Source organism: Grus americana, chromosome 1, assembly GCF_028858705.1.
Source record: "Grus americana isolate bGruAme1 chromosome 1, bGruAme1.mat, whole genome shotgun sequence".
Lineage (NCBI taxonomy): Eukaryota > Metazoa > Chordata > Aves > Gruiformes > Gruidae > Grus > Grus americana.
Genome location: NC_072852.1, coordinates 68,099,795 through 68,118,259, shown reverse-complemented (window position 1 = coordinate 68,118,259; position 18,465 = coordinate 68,099,795). Strand labels below are relative to the sequence as shown.

The following is an 18,465-nucleotide window of genomic DNA, read 5'->3' as shown; positions in this document are numbered from 1 at the left end:
TTTCCAGATTCATATCAAGTTCTCTTTTATCTAAGTTCATAAATATGAAGCTAAAGAGCCTTTTCTGCTGCATTTGAGGAACTTTTTTTCTGAATAATTTGTATGAATATGAGTGCTTGGGGAAGCGAAAGATTAATAGCAACTGCTTGGTGCCAAGCAGAGCACAGGCAGGCTTCTTTTGTGCAGCTCTGCAGTTTATCCTCACCTGCAGTATGTCCACTAGCTTAGTTCTGAGCACCCATGCAGCTGCCAGTACACCCAAACCCTGCTAGCCCAGACCTATTCATCCACATAGCTCTGCTGCTGATGCAGAAAGCTGTCTATGTTATCACTTGTTGTTGCAGCGTGGATTGTCCATGCAGCTCTGCTGATGTATTAGAATCCTGTCTTACTCTTTTCCATGCTATCTCAGTCTTGCCCCTTCACCTGTCTCACCACGTGCAGCATTTGCTAGTCCGTTGCACAACACTCAGCCTTCGTCTGAGTCCTGCAGCATCACTTCCTCCAGTTCTCCATGTCTCTTCCTCAAAATGCAAACCTCTCGCATTCATCTCAATTCCACCCAGCAACTCCTACCTCACAAATGCAGTTCTGGATTTGCACTGCAGCTCTGCTGAGCCAACTTGGGTTTTTCACCTGGGGAAATACCCACATAAAGGGTAGCCAAATGTCACTAAGCTCACTCTAGTTTATCTTAAGGTAGACCCATAGCAGCCTACTGGCATGATAGCCACTCTACAGACTTCTTCCCATCAGAACTCTCCCCACCTAGCAGAGGGTAGTGGTAGTAGACAAAATGTATGGTTTCAGTTTAAATAGGAGCGTCCCCTGTTACAGTGTTAGTATCAATAAATACATCTCTAAAGGCTGTGTCACAACAAAGCTGTGACTGCTGATGATCTTACGGCACCTGCCACACTGTCTGCTACAACAGCTCAGAAATGGAGCAGCAAGAAAGATTGATACATCTTTTAGTTCCATGGACTGTGGTCTAATGGTTGATACTGAACAAAGCTACACTTGATTTTAGTAGTATATGCAACTATGGCTCTTTGCTTCAATGTATAGCAGGAACTGGGTAACAGGTAGACAGTCAGTATTTTGCTTGCCTGCTGAGCACTCCCACCTGTGGTTTTTTTGCACACTATCAGAAGTTTCCCAAGCTCAACTTTCTCTTGCTTAGAAGCCTCTACTTAGTTCTTTCTTTTGTTTTTTCCTTACTCAGACCTTCTTCTAAACTATCTCTGGAGCTTTCTTAGTCCCAGTGTCCTGGTTCTGGCAAGGACAGAGTTAATTTCACCAGGAGCCAGGACAGGTGACCCGAGCTGGCCGGGGGCTATTCCATACCGTGTGACCGGTGACATCACGCTCACCATAAAAGGGGGCTGGGCGGGCAGGGGCGGGTTCGCTATTCCATACCGTGTGACATCACGCTCACCATAAAAGGGGCTGGTCGGGCAGGGGTGGGTTCGCTATTCCATACCGTGTGACATCACGCTCACCATAAAAGGGGGCTGGGCGGGCAGGGGCGGGTTCGCTATTCCATACCGTGTGACATCACGCTCACCATAAAAGGGGGCTGGTCGGGCAGGGGTGGGTTCGCTATTCCATACCACGTGACGTCACGCTCACCATAAAAGGGGGCTGGTCGGGCAGGGGCGGGTTCGGCGTGGCTCCGGGACGGGCTGAGCGTCCGGTCGGTCGGATCGGTAAATTGTTCTCTGTTGTCACCCACTGTGAATATCTGTTACCAGTGCTGTTGTTGACTGTTCCCCTCTCCCTTGCTGTCCCAGTAACCTGCCCTTACCCCAACCCCGAGCCTTTGCCGTTGTTTTTCCGTTCTCCTCCCCAGCCCGCCGGGGGAGGGGGGAGCGAGCGGCGCGTGGCACCCGGCTGCCGGCTGGGGCTGAACCACGTCACCCAGGTTCAGAATGTGGTCACTTACTCTTTGAAGCACCAAACACAGGTCAAAAGAGCTGATTTTTTTCTGTGGTCATCACCACACCACTAAACAAAACAATTAAATGTAAGTTATTTTGAAAAACCATTGGGCAAATCTTCCCTTCCATCTTTCCTTATTGATGATTTTGTTAATTCAGTGGGTTCCTGAAACCCATATAAGTCACCAGATGTAAAAACTGGATATATGTGACATAAAGCACATCTCACTTAGACTGTTCACCTAGCCAGTTGTGAGCGAATATGTATGTTTATATACTTTTGAATCCCTCATTCCTTCAGACTTCACTTCACACAAAGATGTATATCTAGAGGGAAAGGAAAACATATTCTCATGGGGATACAGGTGTATCATTCACATGCCACTTCACCCTACCCATTCACTGTTCAGTACATGCAGACATGCCATGCTCCTCGTCCTTCCAACAGCTATCTGGGAATCCAGCAACAGAAACCTTCATCACAGCCTTGTTCTCAGCAACGCTGTATTCGTATGCTGCCATTGTGGTGTAGCTGCTACCTACACTACTCTCGCAGCAGAGTTGTAGAATGGAGGTTTTGGGGGAAAGAGAGGGTGTAACTGCCAGTGAGAAAGAGGAACGAGGCAAGCTAAGTAAAGATATTAAGTCTGGATGTCCTTCCAGACAGGAGATGCTGTCTGGAAAGAGCCAGTGAAGTTTGGAGAGGGGCTCCAAGCTCTTTTCCTGAAGGCCAGTTTCATTCTTGCTATCTTCGCAAATGCCACTGTGCTATCAGGAGCCACTCAAGTCCTAACTTTTCTTCATGACCTTAATAAAAGGAGTACTAATAGAGAAATGTCATTAAATTTGTCATATTTTAGCTATTTTTTGTGACATATCTCCAACTAGTGCCATACTGGATCCCAAGGGAACAGTTACTAATTGTGCCTCTGGTTAGTGTTCACCTCAGGGAATTCAAACCAGCAGCAAATAAAACCAGAATGGAGAAATAAAAAATAGAGCTGGAAGATAAAGGAGAGTGAGGTCCTCATCCTGTGAGGTGCTGAGTTCTTTCAAATTGAGGAAATCAGTATACTCCTACAATACAAGCTGAGAGGAAAAAGTAACCAACATAACTAGCTCCTTGCTAGTAAGAGAAAGGAATTCCAGAAACATCCAAGGCACATTCACATCCTGAAGGCATTCTTGCCCTTGTTCCAGATCTCCCTTGCCATCTCAGTCATTACCAAATGCAGCCTAGGTCTATACTGAATGCACCCCTTGACTGTAGGAAACGTATTCTAGTTGCATAAGAATTGCCAGAGTGTGCCCCCCTCTCATACATGCACAAGAGTGTACCAACAAGCACCCTTCAGGTTTGTAAAACGCTGCCCCAATACTAAATGAAAAACCAGGCAGGATGGAGCATCCCTATCAAAGTGATGTCCCCAGGTAACAGTTAATCAGTTTGAGCTAAAGAAACATTGTTACCATCAAGCCCTGTACCACAAACAAGAGGGATGGGGGAACGCAAAGGCTCTTGTTACTGGAAATTAAAACCTCAGCCCAGAATCCATTAAGTCACACATGTAAGTCATGCAAGAGTTCTCCTTGGGTGAGGCAGGAAAAATCTGACAGAACAAGGCTTTAAGACTCTCTGCATGACTTGGTGATTGCATGTACTGCTGTGATTGTGTCGGGGAGTCGGGGATGGAGGCAGCAGACCCCGGTATGGCTCTGTATTTAATAGGAGAACAGGGGGAGGGAAAATAAAGCTGTGGGATGAAGAAACTGCGTCTTGCTAGGCAGTAGTTTTTGGAGAAGGTACTCTGTCAACTTATTCACATGCACAGATGTGATAATTATTTTCCACTTCCCTAGCTCACATGCAGTGCCTACCTCTGTGGGAGGCTTTTCCTTTTGCTTCCACAACAGGAATATTTTTGGTGTCTTCCATGTGCTTGCTGAGCTTTCTCCCATCAAACCAGACTGAAACAGCAAAGACTACGGACTCTTAACCTACCTTCTCTTACCATCCCCTCCCTTCATCATTCTGTGCAACTCATAAGTGGTTCATTGCTACAAGAAACAAAACACGCTTCAGCATATGTGTGTGTGGTTTCTTGCACTTTTTTACTCTGACACATTTATACCACATTTTTACTTCGACACATTTTCTTGCTGGACTAGCTGCTTTTGTAAACCTTGCTGGACTTGCATACAATACACGTTCACAGCCCAGCCAACCTAAAACCATGTGTCTCAATTCCTCCTCAAATTCAATATTCAATTTTACCTCCAGCCTCCACTGCTCTCTGTTTCTAGTGTACATAACTGATACCAATCATGAATGGCTGTTAAGGATTTTTGGCCAAGTTATAGATCTTTAATTAGTCAAAACTCCTCCTGATATCAAGGTGCCCAGAGAGTGAATCAGATTTCAGGATTTAGAGCAATGTTATTTATGCCACAGAAGTGACCTCGTAACATTTAACACTTCTTGTCCTGTTTGTCTCTTTCTTTCAAGGCACTGTAGCCTACTTGACAGATCAGAGCCCTGGGACACAGGTTTTACTCTCAGCTTTGACTTGCTGGGTGAACTCAAGCAAAGCATTTTCCATGTCTTTATCCCCTTCTGTAAAATGAGGACTACCTTTGTAAGCATGGAAGGGTCTACTGATAAAGAGTAATGCAGAAGAAATGGTATATAGAAAACATAACATTACTGTGTATATGTGCTCAGCTCTGAAATGCAGCTGTTTCTGGTGTGAGATATGAGACTTGGCCATAGCAGCCTTCAATGAAGCCTTGTAAAAAACTGCAGTGAATAATGGCCCTGATTCCTTGTGCTTTATAAGTAATTTTATCATTTGTGTTTCAGGTAGTGGGATGTAAATTGTTCAAGTGAGGATTTGCTAGCATCTCAAACCCATGTCACAAAAGAAAATCACTTCACAAGAGGAAGACAATGAAGAATGGGGCCTGTTGTCAATTAAGCAAAACAGTGAGAGGAACATGATGACAAATTTACACCAGCATGTGAACAGGGATAACACCTTTGCTCTGCGTGTGTGTATATCCTGAGAAGGGACATGGGTCAAGGGTCGAGGTTCCCAACATCTACTCTGAAAAAAGAGGTCCTGATGCCAGACAGAGACATCCTGAAAATGATGCTATCTGCCTCTCCTAGCACTCTGGGCATTTCTTGGAGATCTCCCAGATGCTGCCCGACCAGGTTAAACTGCATTGCTTTATGAGATCTGATAAACCTCCCATCCCACAGTGATGAGAACTAGTTACATACACTCTGGGCATACAGCAGTGGGCTCCTTCCTTAAGCGCAGGAGTTGCCTACTGGGGAGGTGGCTTCAACCAGTCTGTATCTGTTAAGGATAATGTTCAGTGTGTGCTGTTCACTATTAATTTCTCCTGAGTAAGAGGCTTCATAAAAATAGAACATAAACCCCTGTCATTCCTTCCCCTCCCCCCAGCTACACTGAAGCATCATTACAGTCACACACGTAAATGAATCAAGCATTCAAAAACTTAACAGCCTCTGCAAGGATAAGGTTATGGAGCTCCTGGCCCTCCTGCATTCTATAGTTTCCACTGGGGCCTTTCCCCTTCCCCTTGTAACTCCTCCCCACCGCTGTCCACTCTTCCACCAACTTGTATCTCCCTGCACAGACAATCTTTGCAGAAACCAGAAGTATCTTACAACCGCTGCAGAGGCTTTGGAGAGCATGCAGATGTGCGCACTGCTGGAATGTAGTCCTGAGGCAACAATCCAGCCATGCTTTAAGGCTTGGGATTTGAAGACCAAGTTAGTATAGACATAAAACCAGCCTGAAGGTTGCCCTTAGCAGAGAGTAGAGACACACTGTAGATGCCTCTCATCCTCTTCTTCCCCTCTTCCCCTGTCATTAGTATTTCCTTTCTTCTGCCTATCTGTAAAATAACTTGCTGAAAGCAAATGGAGTTTGGCAGAAGCCTGACCCCTCCCTTAAAAATGAGCAGATTCTTTCTTTCACCTTTGGGAGGCTAAATACCTTAAACGTCTGAGACTGAAACTCTTTGCCAATGCTTTTCATCCATCAATGATACAATCTGGTATTCCCTAGCTGCTTGGCTGTGTAAGAGTCACAGTAAATGAGGTGATAAAGGTGGTATAATAGTTCCAGTCAGACCATGTCTAGTAAAGTCAATATTCAGCTTGACAAAGATGAGAAATTCACTCCTTTCTTGGCAGAAACAAGGGACCAGCAGCGGATGTTGCTGCAGCTAACATGCAGATCAGTATTTTCCCAAATGAGTAATAAAGAATTCTTGGGGGAAACATTACAGCAGTTGGCTGTGCCATCCCAAGTGATCGCCATGGCAAGCATGCACAGAATCTAATAGGCTAATAGCTAAGTCAAACTAACTAGCTCCAGTGGTGGGACAGAAGTCAGTTCAAGAAGATCCGTAACATCAGAAGTTATATATGAGTGTTAATCTCACGTCTCTTCAAATTCGAAGCCACTTAGTCAAGTGAGTTCAGCCACTCAGATTTACAATTAAGTGGTAACAGAATCTGGCTCTTAGAGTTAGCTTGGTTGTAAAATAGCACAAATTACTGATCAGAGCCATACAGTCTATCTACATCAGGAGTTTGACTGGATATAAATTCATTGGCACAAAACATTATAGAATAAAACTGCTTGAAGAGAGGTCTTTGGCATGAGAACCAGGGAATGCTCAGAGAAAAGGGAGGAGATTTCTCAGATTCTTTGCTAGTTCAGATCAAAGTTAGTGGTCCAGTGTGCATGGATATCAGCATGGGCCCTCAGGACAAATCCAGATACTCAGTTACTATGGTGAAGGGGGCCATGTGAGTACCTAGGCAGACATGGGCAATTTACTGGTGTCCTACTGGGAATGGATTTGCAAATTAAAAAACAGCAAATGAAAGACAAGGACATTTGTGAGAATTCTGAACTGACTGTAGAGCTGAAACTTTTCCTGGAACAGCCCAACAGAGGCAGAAACAGTATTTCTCACAGAAGGACAAAAGCAAGGAAAAACAGGTCTGAACTTGGTTCCATAACTAAAGTAGAAAGAAAGGTAATAATTTCTATAAATCTGGAGAGATACCCTCTCTTTTGGAACATGCTATCATGTATAAAGTCCATTAAGAACCTCAGGGTCAAAACCATGTTGCCCCGGGAGGCAGATCCAAGGATGTTCTATGCAGGCAGTGCCCGCCCCGGCACAGCAACACCAAGGTGCTGGACACTGAGTCTGAAGGAGGTGCTGTCAGAGCAAACCAGTGCACTGAAGGACTGCCTGGAAATGGACATTTCAGAGACAAACAGATTGACAGCCAGGTCCTGAATTTTAATAGAAAGGCCAGAATTTGACCAAACATCCAAAGTACAGAAAACCTGAAGAAAATCCCAAGCCTCCTTAAAATCTATAAAAATTTTGGTGTCAATTTTCTACTACTCTTGAGAATGACATAGATGCTTTAGCATCTGTTTCAGCAAATATAAATTAACCTCTCTAGGAGTAACTGCCTCAGCAGCAGCCCATGCCCATGCAAATGTTGGCAGGTGGATTAAGATGATCCACCATCTTCATGTGCAAAGCCAGGAGGAGCAACAGACTCCATGTGCCAAAGGTAAACCTCCACCTAGGTGCCCCCTAAATTCCTACAGTAATTTCCCAATACTTTATAACTTTAATATTCCAAGACTTTTAAGAGGCTATTACACACAGAACAACAGCTCCAAGAAAGGGTCCCAGATTAGGAGTGGACTGTTCAGCCATTTTGATGTACGGGTGAGCTAAATCAAAAAATTATCTAGGACTTGGTCTTTATTACCTGGGTTCCTAAGCAAAATACGCTTTCTGTGACCATATAATCTTTTCCTTTTTCCTTCTATGCATGTGTGTCTGTGTGTGTGTCTGTGTTGGCTCCTACTTTGTAACTGCAGATCCCACTGTGAGCTTCAACCAAGTTTGAATGAGTAACAGTGATCTCAGAGATACTAAGCTCTTATGAGCTCCATGAAAATAGCTGGCGGGGTGTAACAGAGAGAACTTTGTAGGTTCTCCACTGAGGGAAAGACTGCCAAGTGAACTGAAGCCATTACTCCACACAGAAGTCTCCATGTCGGGGAGAGATGTTATAAAAGCCTCAACACCAGGAGAAGCTTAGATCAGAACTCATGTCTTGTTAGGCATCAGAAAATGTAACTGTGACACAAATCTTCTGGAGGCCAAGCTTCATTAGCTCTGCAGCTCACAGACCCCCTTGTTTTCAGCTAAAACAGGGCAGGAAGGATAAGGTTTGCCATTTTTAATTTCCTATTCAAATTCACTTCAAATTCACCAAAATGTCCCCTCTTAGATGTGACTAATCATGGAAAATATTGATCTCCTTCTATCCCCCTCAGAAAGTGCAACTTCAGAGCACATGAAAATAACAGCTGATCAATAAGCATAATCTTAGCAAAAGCAATAAAAATAATACCTGTGTGAGAAGCAGACTGAAAGTGCTTGCACAGGGTAGAGAAAAGACAAAACATTATCAAACAGAGCAAATATATCTTTATAACCCTGCAGCAACAAAACTCCTACCACCTTATATTAAAATACCATAAGAAAACATTACAAACCTATTATATGAAGAATCAGAATGTTGCTTAATGATTTTCTCATTGTTCACTGTTATTTCTGTGATGAGTTGCTATCCATTGCTATTGTCAACACTCGTTTGAGTTGGTGGATAAGGGAATAGCATCTGACGTCATCTACTTGGACTTGTGCAAAGCATTTGACACTGTCCCGCATGACATCCTTGTCTCTAAATTGGAGAGACATGGATTTGATGGATGGACCACTCGGTTGACAAGGAATTGGCTTGATGGTCGCACTCAAGAGTTGCAGTCAACAGCTCAATGTCCAAGTGGAGCCCACTGATGAGTGGCGTTCCTCAGGGGTCACTATTGGGACTGGCACTGTTTAACATCTTTGTCAGCAACATGGACAGTGGGATGGAGCACACCCTCATCAAGTTTGCTGATGACACCAAGCTGTGTGGTGCAGTCAACACGCTGGAGGGAAGGGATGCCGTCCAGAGGGACCTTGACAGGCTGGAGAGGTGGGCCCGTGTGAACCATAGGAAGTTCAACAAGGCCAAGAGCAAGGTCCTGTACATGGGTCAGGGCAATTCCAAGCACAACTACAGGCTGGGCAGTGAATGGACTGAAAACAGCCCTGAGGAGGAGGACTTGGGGGTGTTGATGAAAAGCTCAACATGACCCAGCAATGTGCACCTGCAGCCCAGAAAGCCAATTGTATGCTGGGCTGCATCAAAAGAAGTGTGACCAGCAGGTCAAGGGAGGTGATTCTCCCCCTCTGCTCTTGTGAGACCCCACCTGGAGTACTGGGGCCCCCAACATAAGAAGGATATGGAGCTGTTGGAGAGAGTCCAGAGGAGCACCACAAAGATGATCAGAGGGCTGGAGCACCTCTCCTATGAAGACAGGCTGAGAGACTTGGGATTGTTCAGCCTGGAGAAGAGAAGGCTCTGGGGACACCTTATTGCAGCCTTCCAGAACCTAAAGGGAGCCTACAAGAAAGCTGAAGAGGGACTGTTTACAAAGGCATGGAGTGATAGGACAAGGGGTAATGGCTTTAAAATGAAGAACAGTAGATTTAGATTAGCTATTAGAAAGAAATTGTTTACTGTGAGTGTGGTGAGGCACTGGAACACATTGCCCAGAGAGGCTGTGGATGCCCCATCCCTGGAAGTGTTCAAGGCCAGGTTGGATGGGGCTTTGGGCAACCTGGTCTAGTGGAGGGTGTCCTTGTCCATGGCAGGAGGGTTGGAAGTAGATGATCTTTAAGGTCCATTCCAACCCAAACCATTCTATAATTCTATGATTCACACTAGTGGATGTAGGTGTATTTGTGTGTGAGGACAGATACACAATATCTGGTAAAGATCCTCAGGTGATGTAAATTGTCATGGCTTGTATTGATGTCAGTATAGATGCACTGATTTCCTCCAGCAGACAATTTGCTTTTCTATATGTAAAAAGCACAGAAACTATGTGCTGTTTCAACTTTGCTCTTAGACACTTAATGTAGACAAATGCTTATGCAAATATATTCTCTCTTCTATGTGCAAACACACATATTGTCTTGCAGTACGCATTGCAAGTAATGACGGGAGCTTTATGTTGCTTCCTGTGCTGAAATTTATAAAAAGGACCATTCCTGATCCATCTGCTCACTCTTACCTGTAACAATAGATCTCCAACTACTTTGCTACAGATCTTAAAACACAGAGATGAAAGGGAGTGTCCAGCATCACAAGTCTGTTAAAATTACATTTAGGAGGAATTAAACTTTGATCTTAAGACTGTTAGTCCAATGCTCTAAGAGATCTTAAACAGAGTCATTGGGCAGAACAAATCCAATAGTCGAGACTCATTTTCTCACCTAGGGCTTAGCTAAATGAAATAACAAACTCCAGAATAGATGAATACAAGAATATTACTAGTTTGTTTCAAGATACACCTCTTTGAGGGAAAAATGTATATATATATTTTTTTTAAAAAGTATGAAAAAGAAAGGGAAAATGATCACATTTCAGGCTCTGTCTTCATAAATGACTCTCTTCTTGTTTCCTTATTTGCTCTTATATAGTTCCATGGAATGTGGACCAAGTAATGATCAAAGGCTCCAGGTAATTTTAAAACAAATGAAATATTTTCCATCTGTTAAACAGAGGAATATTTCTGGCTTTCAATAATGTTTTCCTAAGGGAGAAACAACAAAAGGTTTCATAACCAAGAATGGAAAAAGAGAAATAAACCACTGCTGAACTAGAAAAGAAAGGAGAAAACAAGCAACCTAGCAAGGCATTTATAGGGAAAATAACAGGAAAGCAGAAGATGAATAAACCCTATGTACAGAAAGATTAGGGTAGAGAGACAGTAGCTCTTTTTTATTCTTTCTATTTGCATTCCAAGGCAAAAGGGAAAAAAATAAAAATGGGAAATTTCTACAATCTAATAGATCTGTTTGTGTAGAGGTATTTTTGCTTGCACAAGTGTACTTCATTTTCTCACTTGAACATTTTTTTTTGAATGAGTAGGTAGAAGCCATAACCAGACTTCTAGGTGACAGGCTCTGGTCTGGCACCATCTAAGGACCAGAAGAGATCTCAAGGCTAGATTTCTCTGGCTTACCCTGACTAAAAGTGCAAATAATTTCAAGTATGGTGTAGGTGGGAACGTGTACAGTCTATGCCTCATATAAGTAGCCACTTGCTGCGTGCATAAACTGTATGAACCATGCTTAGATTGTATATTCCTGTGTGCGCATCATTTTATGAAAGACGTGGAAGTATCAGTTGCTTGTTGCAATCTCAGAACAACAGGTGTCCTTCCACACTGTACATGCTGCAAACAACGCGGCAGCCAGTCCAAGAGTCACCTGGCACTGAGTCCCCAGCAGGAATTCTCAAGGGCATTGTTAATATCTATTCATTTGGGACACTTTTCCATTTATACCTCTTCCAAACAGCCATGCATGAATTCTTTTGAATGCTAACAGTGTTGCCACGTGAGCCCATTGCTCCTAAATTCCTCTCATAGAGCCTTAGCTTGGACGTGCCTAGGAAGTGACACCAAAGGGGCCAATACAAAGCATATGGAAGAAAGGTATCCCTGCCACCAGAGAAGAGCAGCCTGGCTGCAACAGAATGTATAGCTGAGTGACATAAAAATATCACCATCTTATCAAAAAAAAAAATAATGCATTTGCATCCCTCCTCATTTAAGCATTAAAAAATTCACCTTTTTCCCTGTTGCTTTCAGCCCTTGTTGTTAAAAGATTAGTCAGAGTCTTTGTTACTCTAAGTACTGGTCTAACTGGGCTCAGGACACAGATACACAGGTAGTATCTGTCCAAAGCACCGCTAGGCAGTATTTCACACAGATTCCTTCCTTGTTATTACCTCCTGAGGCTCCCATCCTGCCAATGAGATTTCCTACAATAGTGTTTTCAGCCTTGACACTGTGTTGCTCTGGCCAGGACTATATACAGCATCATATTGAGGTGCTATCCCTGTGGGTGGAATTCCTCATGCTGTCTTTACTGAGCAATTTTATACCTAGAACTTCATCCTGAACCCTTCCTATGCTGAGACCTTTTTCTTCTCTCACTTCATCTGTTATTTCTTAAATATTGTTGTGAATCATTAATTCCATATTCCTTTGCCTGGGATTTTACAGGCCCTGATGTAGATACAACACATGTGTCTTCATGTCATAAAGTATGTCTTAGGCTGATTACAATGTGAACAAAACCAGTACGGATGTATCTTTGGGACGTAGTCACAGAGAGTCTACTTTCTGTTTTTCCATTCATTATGCTCTTTATTTCAAAATCATCTAAGCAGGGCTTTAGCACCTGTGTAGCTATGCCAATGCAGACCTCTGTCATTTGAAACCAGCTTACAGCACTCTACTCCAAATAATTTTTTATGCTGAAACGGTACATTGCTAGCAGGAATTTGCAGAACCCAGGGCAGCACCAATGCAACTATTTCTGGTGTGTGAAAGCTCAAGGGAGTTAAACCCTGAAATAGGCTGGGGAAAATCTGAATCTGAAAGAATGAAAGCAGAGGGCAAATGTGGCATTCCTTGTGCACCCAAAGTGAAAGGAATAGGTATCTGGGGTACACAAGCCATTCAGAGTTGTTCTCATCTGTTTTCTTCTTTTTTTTTTTTCTCATGCTGGTGCAATGCGCAAATATAGCAAAATACGTTAATAGTAAGCAATAATATTTACAGTTATTGTTAGTATCCATTGAAATCAGTGGGATTTTGTCTAATGCTTTTACCCTGGAGATAATCCATAGAATAGAACATTAATGCATAGTTAAAAAGAAAAATTATGGAAAACAGCACCTCTGCATATGCAATATCTTCATTTTAAAGTTACATAATTGAGCTTTTGAAATTAAACAAAAATATAGCAAAACAGCCTCAGACCACAAGAGCAACTAAGTGACTCTAACATTGTCTTTTAAAACTTTGCCTCTTTACTAAGATAAAAAATACTATCCGAAACCAAAATAAAATAAAATAAATAAAATAAAATAAAATAAAATAAAATAAAATAAAATAAAATAAAATGGTTTTCAGCCCAATGCAAAACCAAATGAACTTTAAAGACCTCTGGGAAAATGTGATTTTAGAAAATTTCTTCTAAGAGTTCTAAGAGTTTGTTTTGCATGAGCAGATATCTTGTAGAGCAAACACAGGCTAATAATTTAAAGGCAGTACTTAGATTCTTTATGTCATGCTAGAAAATACTGTTTCTATGCATTGTTTTCACTGTTGGTGACACAGTTAAAAGAAGACTTTAATGCCACTTTAATGCAGCATGTTTGTAAATTGCACCCATGTCTTTTGATGGAAGGAACTATAACAGATTATTAGCTATTATTCTAATTGTATTCATCAAAGTGTGTTTTCCAGCTAATGCATAGGCTCAAAATCAGAAGTCCTTCCATAGGCAGAGCTCCTACTGAGAGTTTCACTGATAAAAACCAGCAGGATTTGGCCCATTTAGACTTAATCTGCTAAATTCAACCCTGTGGCATTTCCCTGATACTCAATGAAGGGTACTGAGGATTGGCAAAGAAGGTAGTATTCTGATAAAGAAAGGAAGGAAAATTTATACTCACAAGATTTGATGATACTTTGGGATGGTCCCTTAAGACAAGAGGCTGCATAGTCAGGGTGATCTAAGCTATGCTAATTTGGCAACCTGTATTTTTGAAGCAAAACATTCCATGACGAATGACCTTATTTTTTTGTTTTTAAAGCTGTGAGGCGCTTATGCAATAGACTCCTAAGGTAGAAAGAGACAGATGCCGCGGAATAATAATCAGCCTAATTCTTCCTGAGAATCTCTGCAAAAATCTTTTTCCTTGCCTCTCCTTTCATAGGTAAGCTCAGTGCTACCTTTCTCACACAACGACATGCTGCAACAATTAGTGGGCCTCTGCATAATTCAGGAACTCTTCTGTTTCTAGAGATGGGCTTGGGTTTATTCCCTTTTAAAATGTAGGGTTTTGTTGTTGGTGGTTTTTTTTTAAAGGCCTTTAAAAAAAGAAAACTTATCCATTTTTTAAAAAGTGAACAATGAAAACAAGACTGAACTTTTCTTTAAAATAATACAGATGCTTCAGTTCCTTTTTCTTCCAAGACCCTTACAGAAGACTGCCCCAGTTGACATGAAAAGTCACATGTGTCCAAAAGCTCAGGTCTTCACTTCTATCCAGGGTGTGAGGTGACTTGGGCTGCAAAAAAACCTCAATCCTGACTCAAAACGAGCAAAATCCCCGGGCTGTGTCTGAGGTGAGAAGGGCCAGTACAAGCACACTTAAACATGCTGCCAGAACCTCCTGTTTTGTGAGAGGCAGAGGAAATTCCATTACTGGGCAGTGACAGCCAGGCACTGCCTGGGTGTTGCTTTAACCCTTGCTTTCAGCCACCGCATCCTGACATGCTAAAATATAATTTCTGTTCTGTTTAGAGTGGCCATTTTCTGTAGTGAACAGTCAGTTCCTATGCTCTTGGCTAAGAGAAAAAAAATTAGATAACATTGAATTTCAGGATTTAAAATAGAGGGAAAAATATGTTCCAGTTTGGGGAGGAAGGAAAAGAGTGCAGATACCTAATCTGTGCAGGTATTTTGCTGTCGCACAAAAGCAAAAATACAGCTTTCAGGTTGGCCAGCTGGATCACAAGGAATATTGGGCATGCTTTCAATAGGTGGTGAAAGATTCCCCCCCTCCATCCAAGTTGCCTTTAAGTTAGATTTTGCAGTCTCTTTGATTTCCTTCTAACAGTCAGAGATGAGAGAGGATGAAACCCAGTATATACAATCAGTGGGGGAAAAAAAGAAACTGCAGGAGTGAAAAATGTAGACTGGTTTGTATCTCTCATATTTCCTTTTCTATACAAAGATTTTGGTTTGCCTAAGCTATAGAAGGAAACAGAAGCAGTCTATTTTAATCTCCCTGAGTGAAGAGCGCTGCAGAGATTGCTCTGTTATCCCCAGCAGCAGCCCCGACTTTCTACAAAAAGGCTAGATCCATCCATCCATCTATCCATCCATCCATCCATCCATCTGAAATACAAAGATTATCGTATGATATAGCAACAATCAGCTGTGTTCTTAATGCACTTCTCTTTGTGCATTTTGGTATGAAGAAAAAAAATCTACAATTCTTTCCCCAATCAAACCCCACCACAAAAAACAAGCTCAGATAAGAAGGAGGTGTTTAGACTTATGCATAGAAATTGATTCTTCAATCCGTGTAATGACGTATGTTAGAAACTCTGTTCAGAAGAAAGGAAAGCCCTTGCCGATACGATGTTTCTAACAGAGCCTTCACTGCAGGGATTCACTTGAAAAAACAATGAGGTTGATTATGCATTTTTATATGGGCTTCTTACCGTTTTGACTTCAGTGACTTAAACTATGCTATTCTGGCTTTACACCAATTGGCATGAGTTCAGGATCTGGCCCTATGTATTTTTAAAACTCCATCTATTGCATGATGAATAAGGGCCAGATCCTGCAAATGCTTACTACCTGTATTAATACGCTGAGTAGCCCACTCACTTCCTTTAAGTTGTGATTGCAAAATTGAGTCTTACAGTGCAGTATTTTAGAAGTATGGATCTGCCTTTCGGGATTCAAGTGTGCCTTGACCGTACATATTCCTTTAATAGCATTTCTTTCAATAGTAATTTCTCCATTGATTTTCATTGAATCACGTCATAGATGCTTAGCTGTTATGAAGTGGTGTAACTCTACTTACATCACCTGAAAATCCAGCTCCATGTTGTAGCTATGCTTGTATATTCAAAACAAACATGAGGGAGAAGGATTCCTTTTATTTAAAGTGTTAAAAGAGACAAGGAAAATGTTTTGGGCTATACAGTGTGCTGTGTACTTCATTTGTTTTGACACTACTATAACCAAAACAATGAGTTGTTCTAGGAAAGAAATTCCAATCTAGTTTTACTACTTACATTAGCTTGTTTCTTACATAAAAGAAGCCACATCAGAAACTATGCTCCTTCTCTTCCTAACTTCACTAACTCTGGCATTCAACCAGAAAACATCCTCCTGCTTTCAAAGTGCCTAAACAAAGGAAATTACAATACTGAGTGCAGCTGTAATTACCAGCTGGTGAACTGATGGCATATACTGGATATATAATCCACGAAAATGTGACTCTTCAGTAGTAGCCTCTTCCACTACCTATAGTGCTGGAATGCTCATCCTTGTTTACTATACATGCATACACATAGACCATTATCAGTATTCAGTTCTAGTAGTCATGCTTTCTTCACTGAAGAGGAAAGACCAGCAAAAAATACTTTGTCCTTTTGAAGAGCTGGATCAGCGTCAGGTGCCACTCACAAAAAAAAAAAAAAAAAAAGACAGACAACCCACACACAAGTGCGATAAGCATCCTAAATGTCAAACATATGTACAGCATCTGTATGTATATATGAACATATATACATCATGTGCAATATAATGCATACCCTAGACCCTTTACATCCATGAGGGCAGGAAAATCCCCGCTCATTCCAGGGATGATGTTTTCTTTGACAGATACCGGTGACTTAAGGCAAACAGAAGCTGCCACAATGCTGCTGTCCTTTGCAAAGCTTCTCCCTGCCTGGGCTAAACCGCACTCATCTCTGATCAAAGACTTATTTGTGACAGATGATGAGGGCACGGTGCTGTGTGTGAGCACCGCAGGTGCGCAGCCCGAGTGGGTTCAAATGGGCCACGGACACTTGTACATAAAAATAAAAGCAGTGAACTAGGAGGCAAACGCCTCTTGGAAGCAGCATCCTGGCTCCTCTTTGCACTCTGCCTGCTCTCCCCGAGAATGCATCGAGGGAGGGATTCCCCACCCACCCACACACTGCTTCTCTCTGTGCAAGGCTGCAGGGGGTATAACCCAGTTCCCTCTTGGATCTGGGCCCGGAAAGAGCCCGTTACGCTTCTGTTCCCCCACCGCCACCCCTGCCCGCCCCCTTTCCCACTTCTCACTTACTCCGGTCTCCGGCTCAGGACGCCTTTGCCGATGGCCTGGGGGGTCTTGTGCTGGAGCAGAGCGGCGCAGCAGACCTTCTCCCTGCCGTCCTTCTCCGCGGGGTGCTGGTGGCCGGGAGCCCGGCCGCTGCCGCCGGGGCCCGCCGGTGCCTGCTTGCCCGCCGCCGGCGGCTGCTGCGCCGGGAGCTGTTGGTGGTGCTGAAGCGAGTCGGGCTGGCCCGGCGGCGGCGGGGGCTGCTCGGGCGGGGGGCCCTGGGGCGGCGCTGGGGCCGCCGGCGGCTCGGCGGGGGCCGGCTGCTGCCCGCGGAGGTTGCGGTTCTCGGTGCTCAGCTCGTCCAGCCGCCGCTCCAGCTCGTCGATGCGCTGGCGCTGGGTGTGGATGAGGCTCTGCTGGTTCTGCACGATGGCGGTGAGCTCCTTCAGGTAGAGGACGGCGCGCACCGGGTTCTCCAGCAGGCTCTCCATGCCCCGGCTGCCGGCCCGGGCCCCCCTGCCCGGCCGCCGGCGCTCCGGCGAGAGCGGCGCGGGCTGCGGGGAGGCGCCTCGCCGCCCCACGCGCACACACACACACGCGCGCGCGCGTTCGCGCGCACGCACCCGCGCGACCAACGGCCGCTCGCGTGGGCACTCGCAACCAACGGCCGCTCGCTCACATGCCGCGCGCGCACGCGGGAGAGGAGGCGACGCGGCTCGCGCGCCTGCCCCTGCCCCCGCACGCCACGCACGGCGAGGCCGGGGGAGGGGGAGCGGGGCGGGATCCGCCGCAGAGACCCCGCCCCCCGACCGGGCCGCGCAGGCGCGGGAGGGGGCCGGGGGCAGAGGGGCAGGGGTCCCGTCCCGGTGCTGGGGTCCGCAGGTGTCTCTGAGAGGAAACCTGGCGTGGCGGTGTCCCGTCGCCGGTCCCCCACGCCCGCCTCAGCGAGGCGGCGGGCTCCGGTCCGGCCACGCCCGGGTGGTGCCGCCTCGTTCGACTGCGGAGCGGCCGGTGCTGAGGGGAGCCCGCGGCGGGAGCGGGCAGCGCCTGCGGGGCCCGGCCGTGCCCCTTGCGGAGCCCTTCGCAGCCTCTCCAACACGCGTTCTTAGCTCCTCCCTGAATGGCACTTCTGGGTGTTGCTGTTCTTTTTTTTCCCACCGTGACTTAGTGATTTTTTTTTTTTTTTTTTCAAAGTCACTCGAATAATTGTGGCCGTATTTGGCTGCCCTGTTGATAACGGTCCTATTTTTTGCTCTACCGTGTTAGCATGCAGAAGGCAAGACTAAATCTGAACCCGAGGGAAGGAGTTACCGAGGAAAATGGAAGTTAGAGGAATCCACTGCTTCCCTGCAAGTTTGTCACTCACTTTGAGTCTTTCGTGCCCTTTAGGTTCTTAGGAAGAAAACTAGGACTTACTGT

The 18,465-nt window shown here is 44.5% G+C and overlaps 1 protein-coding gene across 4 annotated transcripts in view; it reads right to left on the bottom strand.

The window, feature by feature from the left end:
- Window positions 1–17,615, bottom strand: part of IQSEC3 (IQ motif and Sec7 domain ArfGEF 3) — a 107,304-nt gene extending 89,689 nt beyond the window's left edge. For all 4 annotated transcript variants that reach the window (XM_054815499.1, XM_054815526.1, XM_054815505.1 and 1 more), the window contains exon 1: window positions 17,074–17,615. In XM_054815499.1, coding sequence (XP_054671474.1) covers window positions 17,074–17,537 — 464 coding nt within the window. In that variant the 5' untranslated portion in view covers window positions 17,538–17,615. The remainder of the gene's footprint in view (window positions 1–17,073) is intronic.
- Window positions 17,616–18,465: the final 850 nt, after the last annotated feature.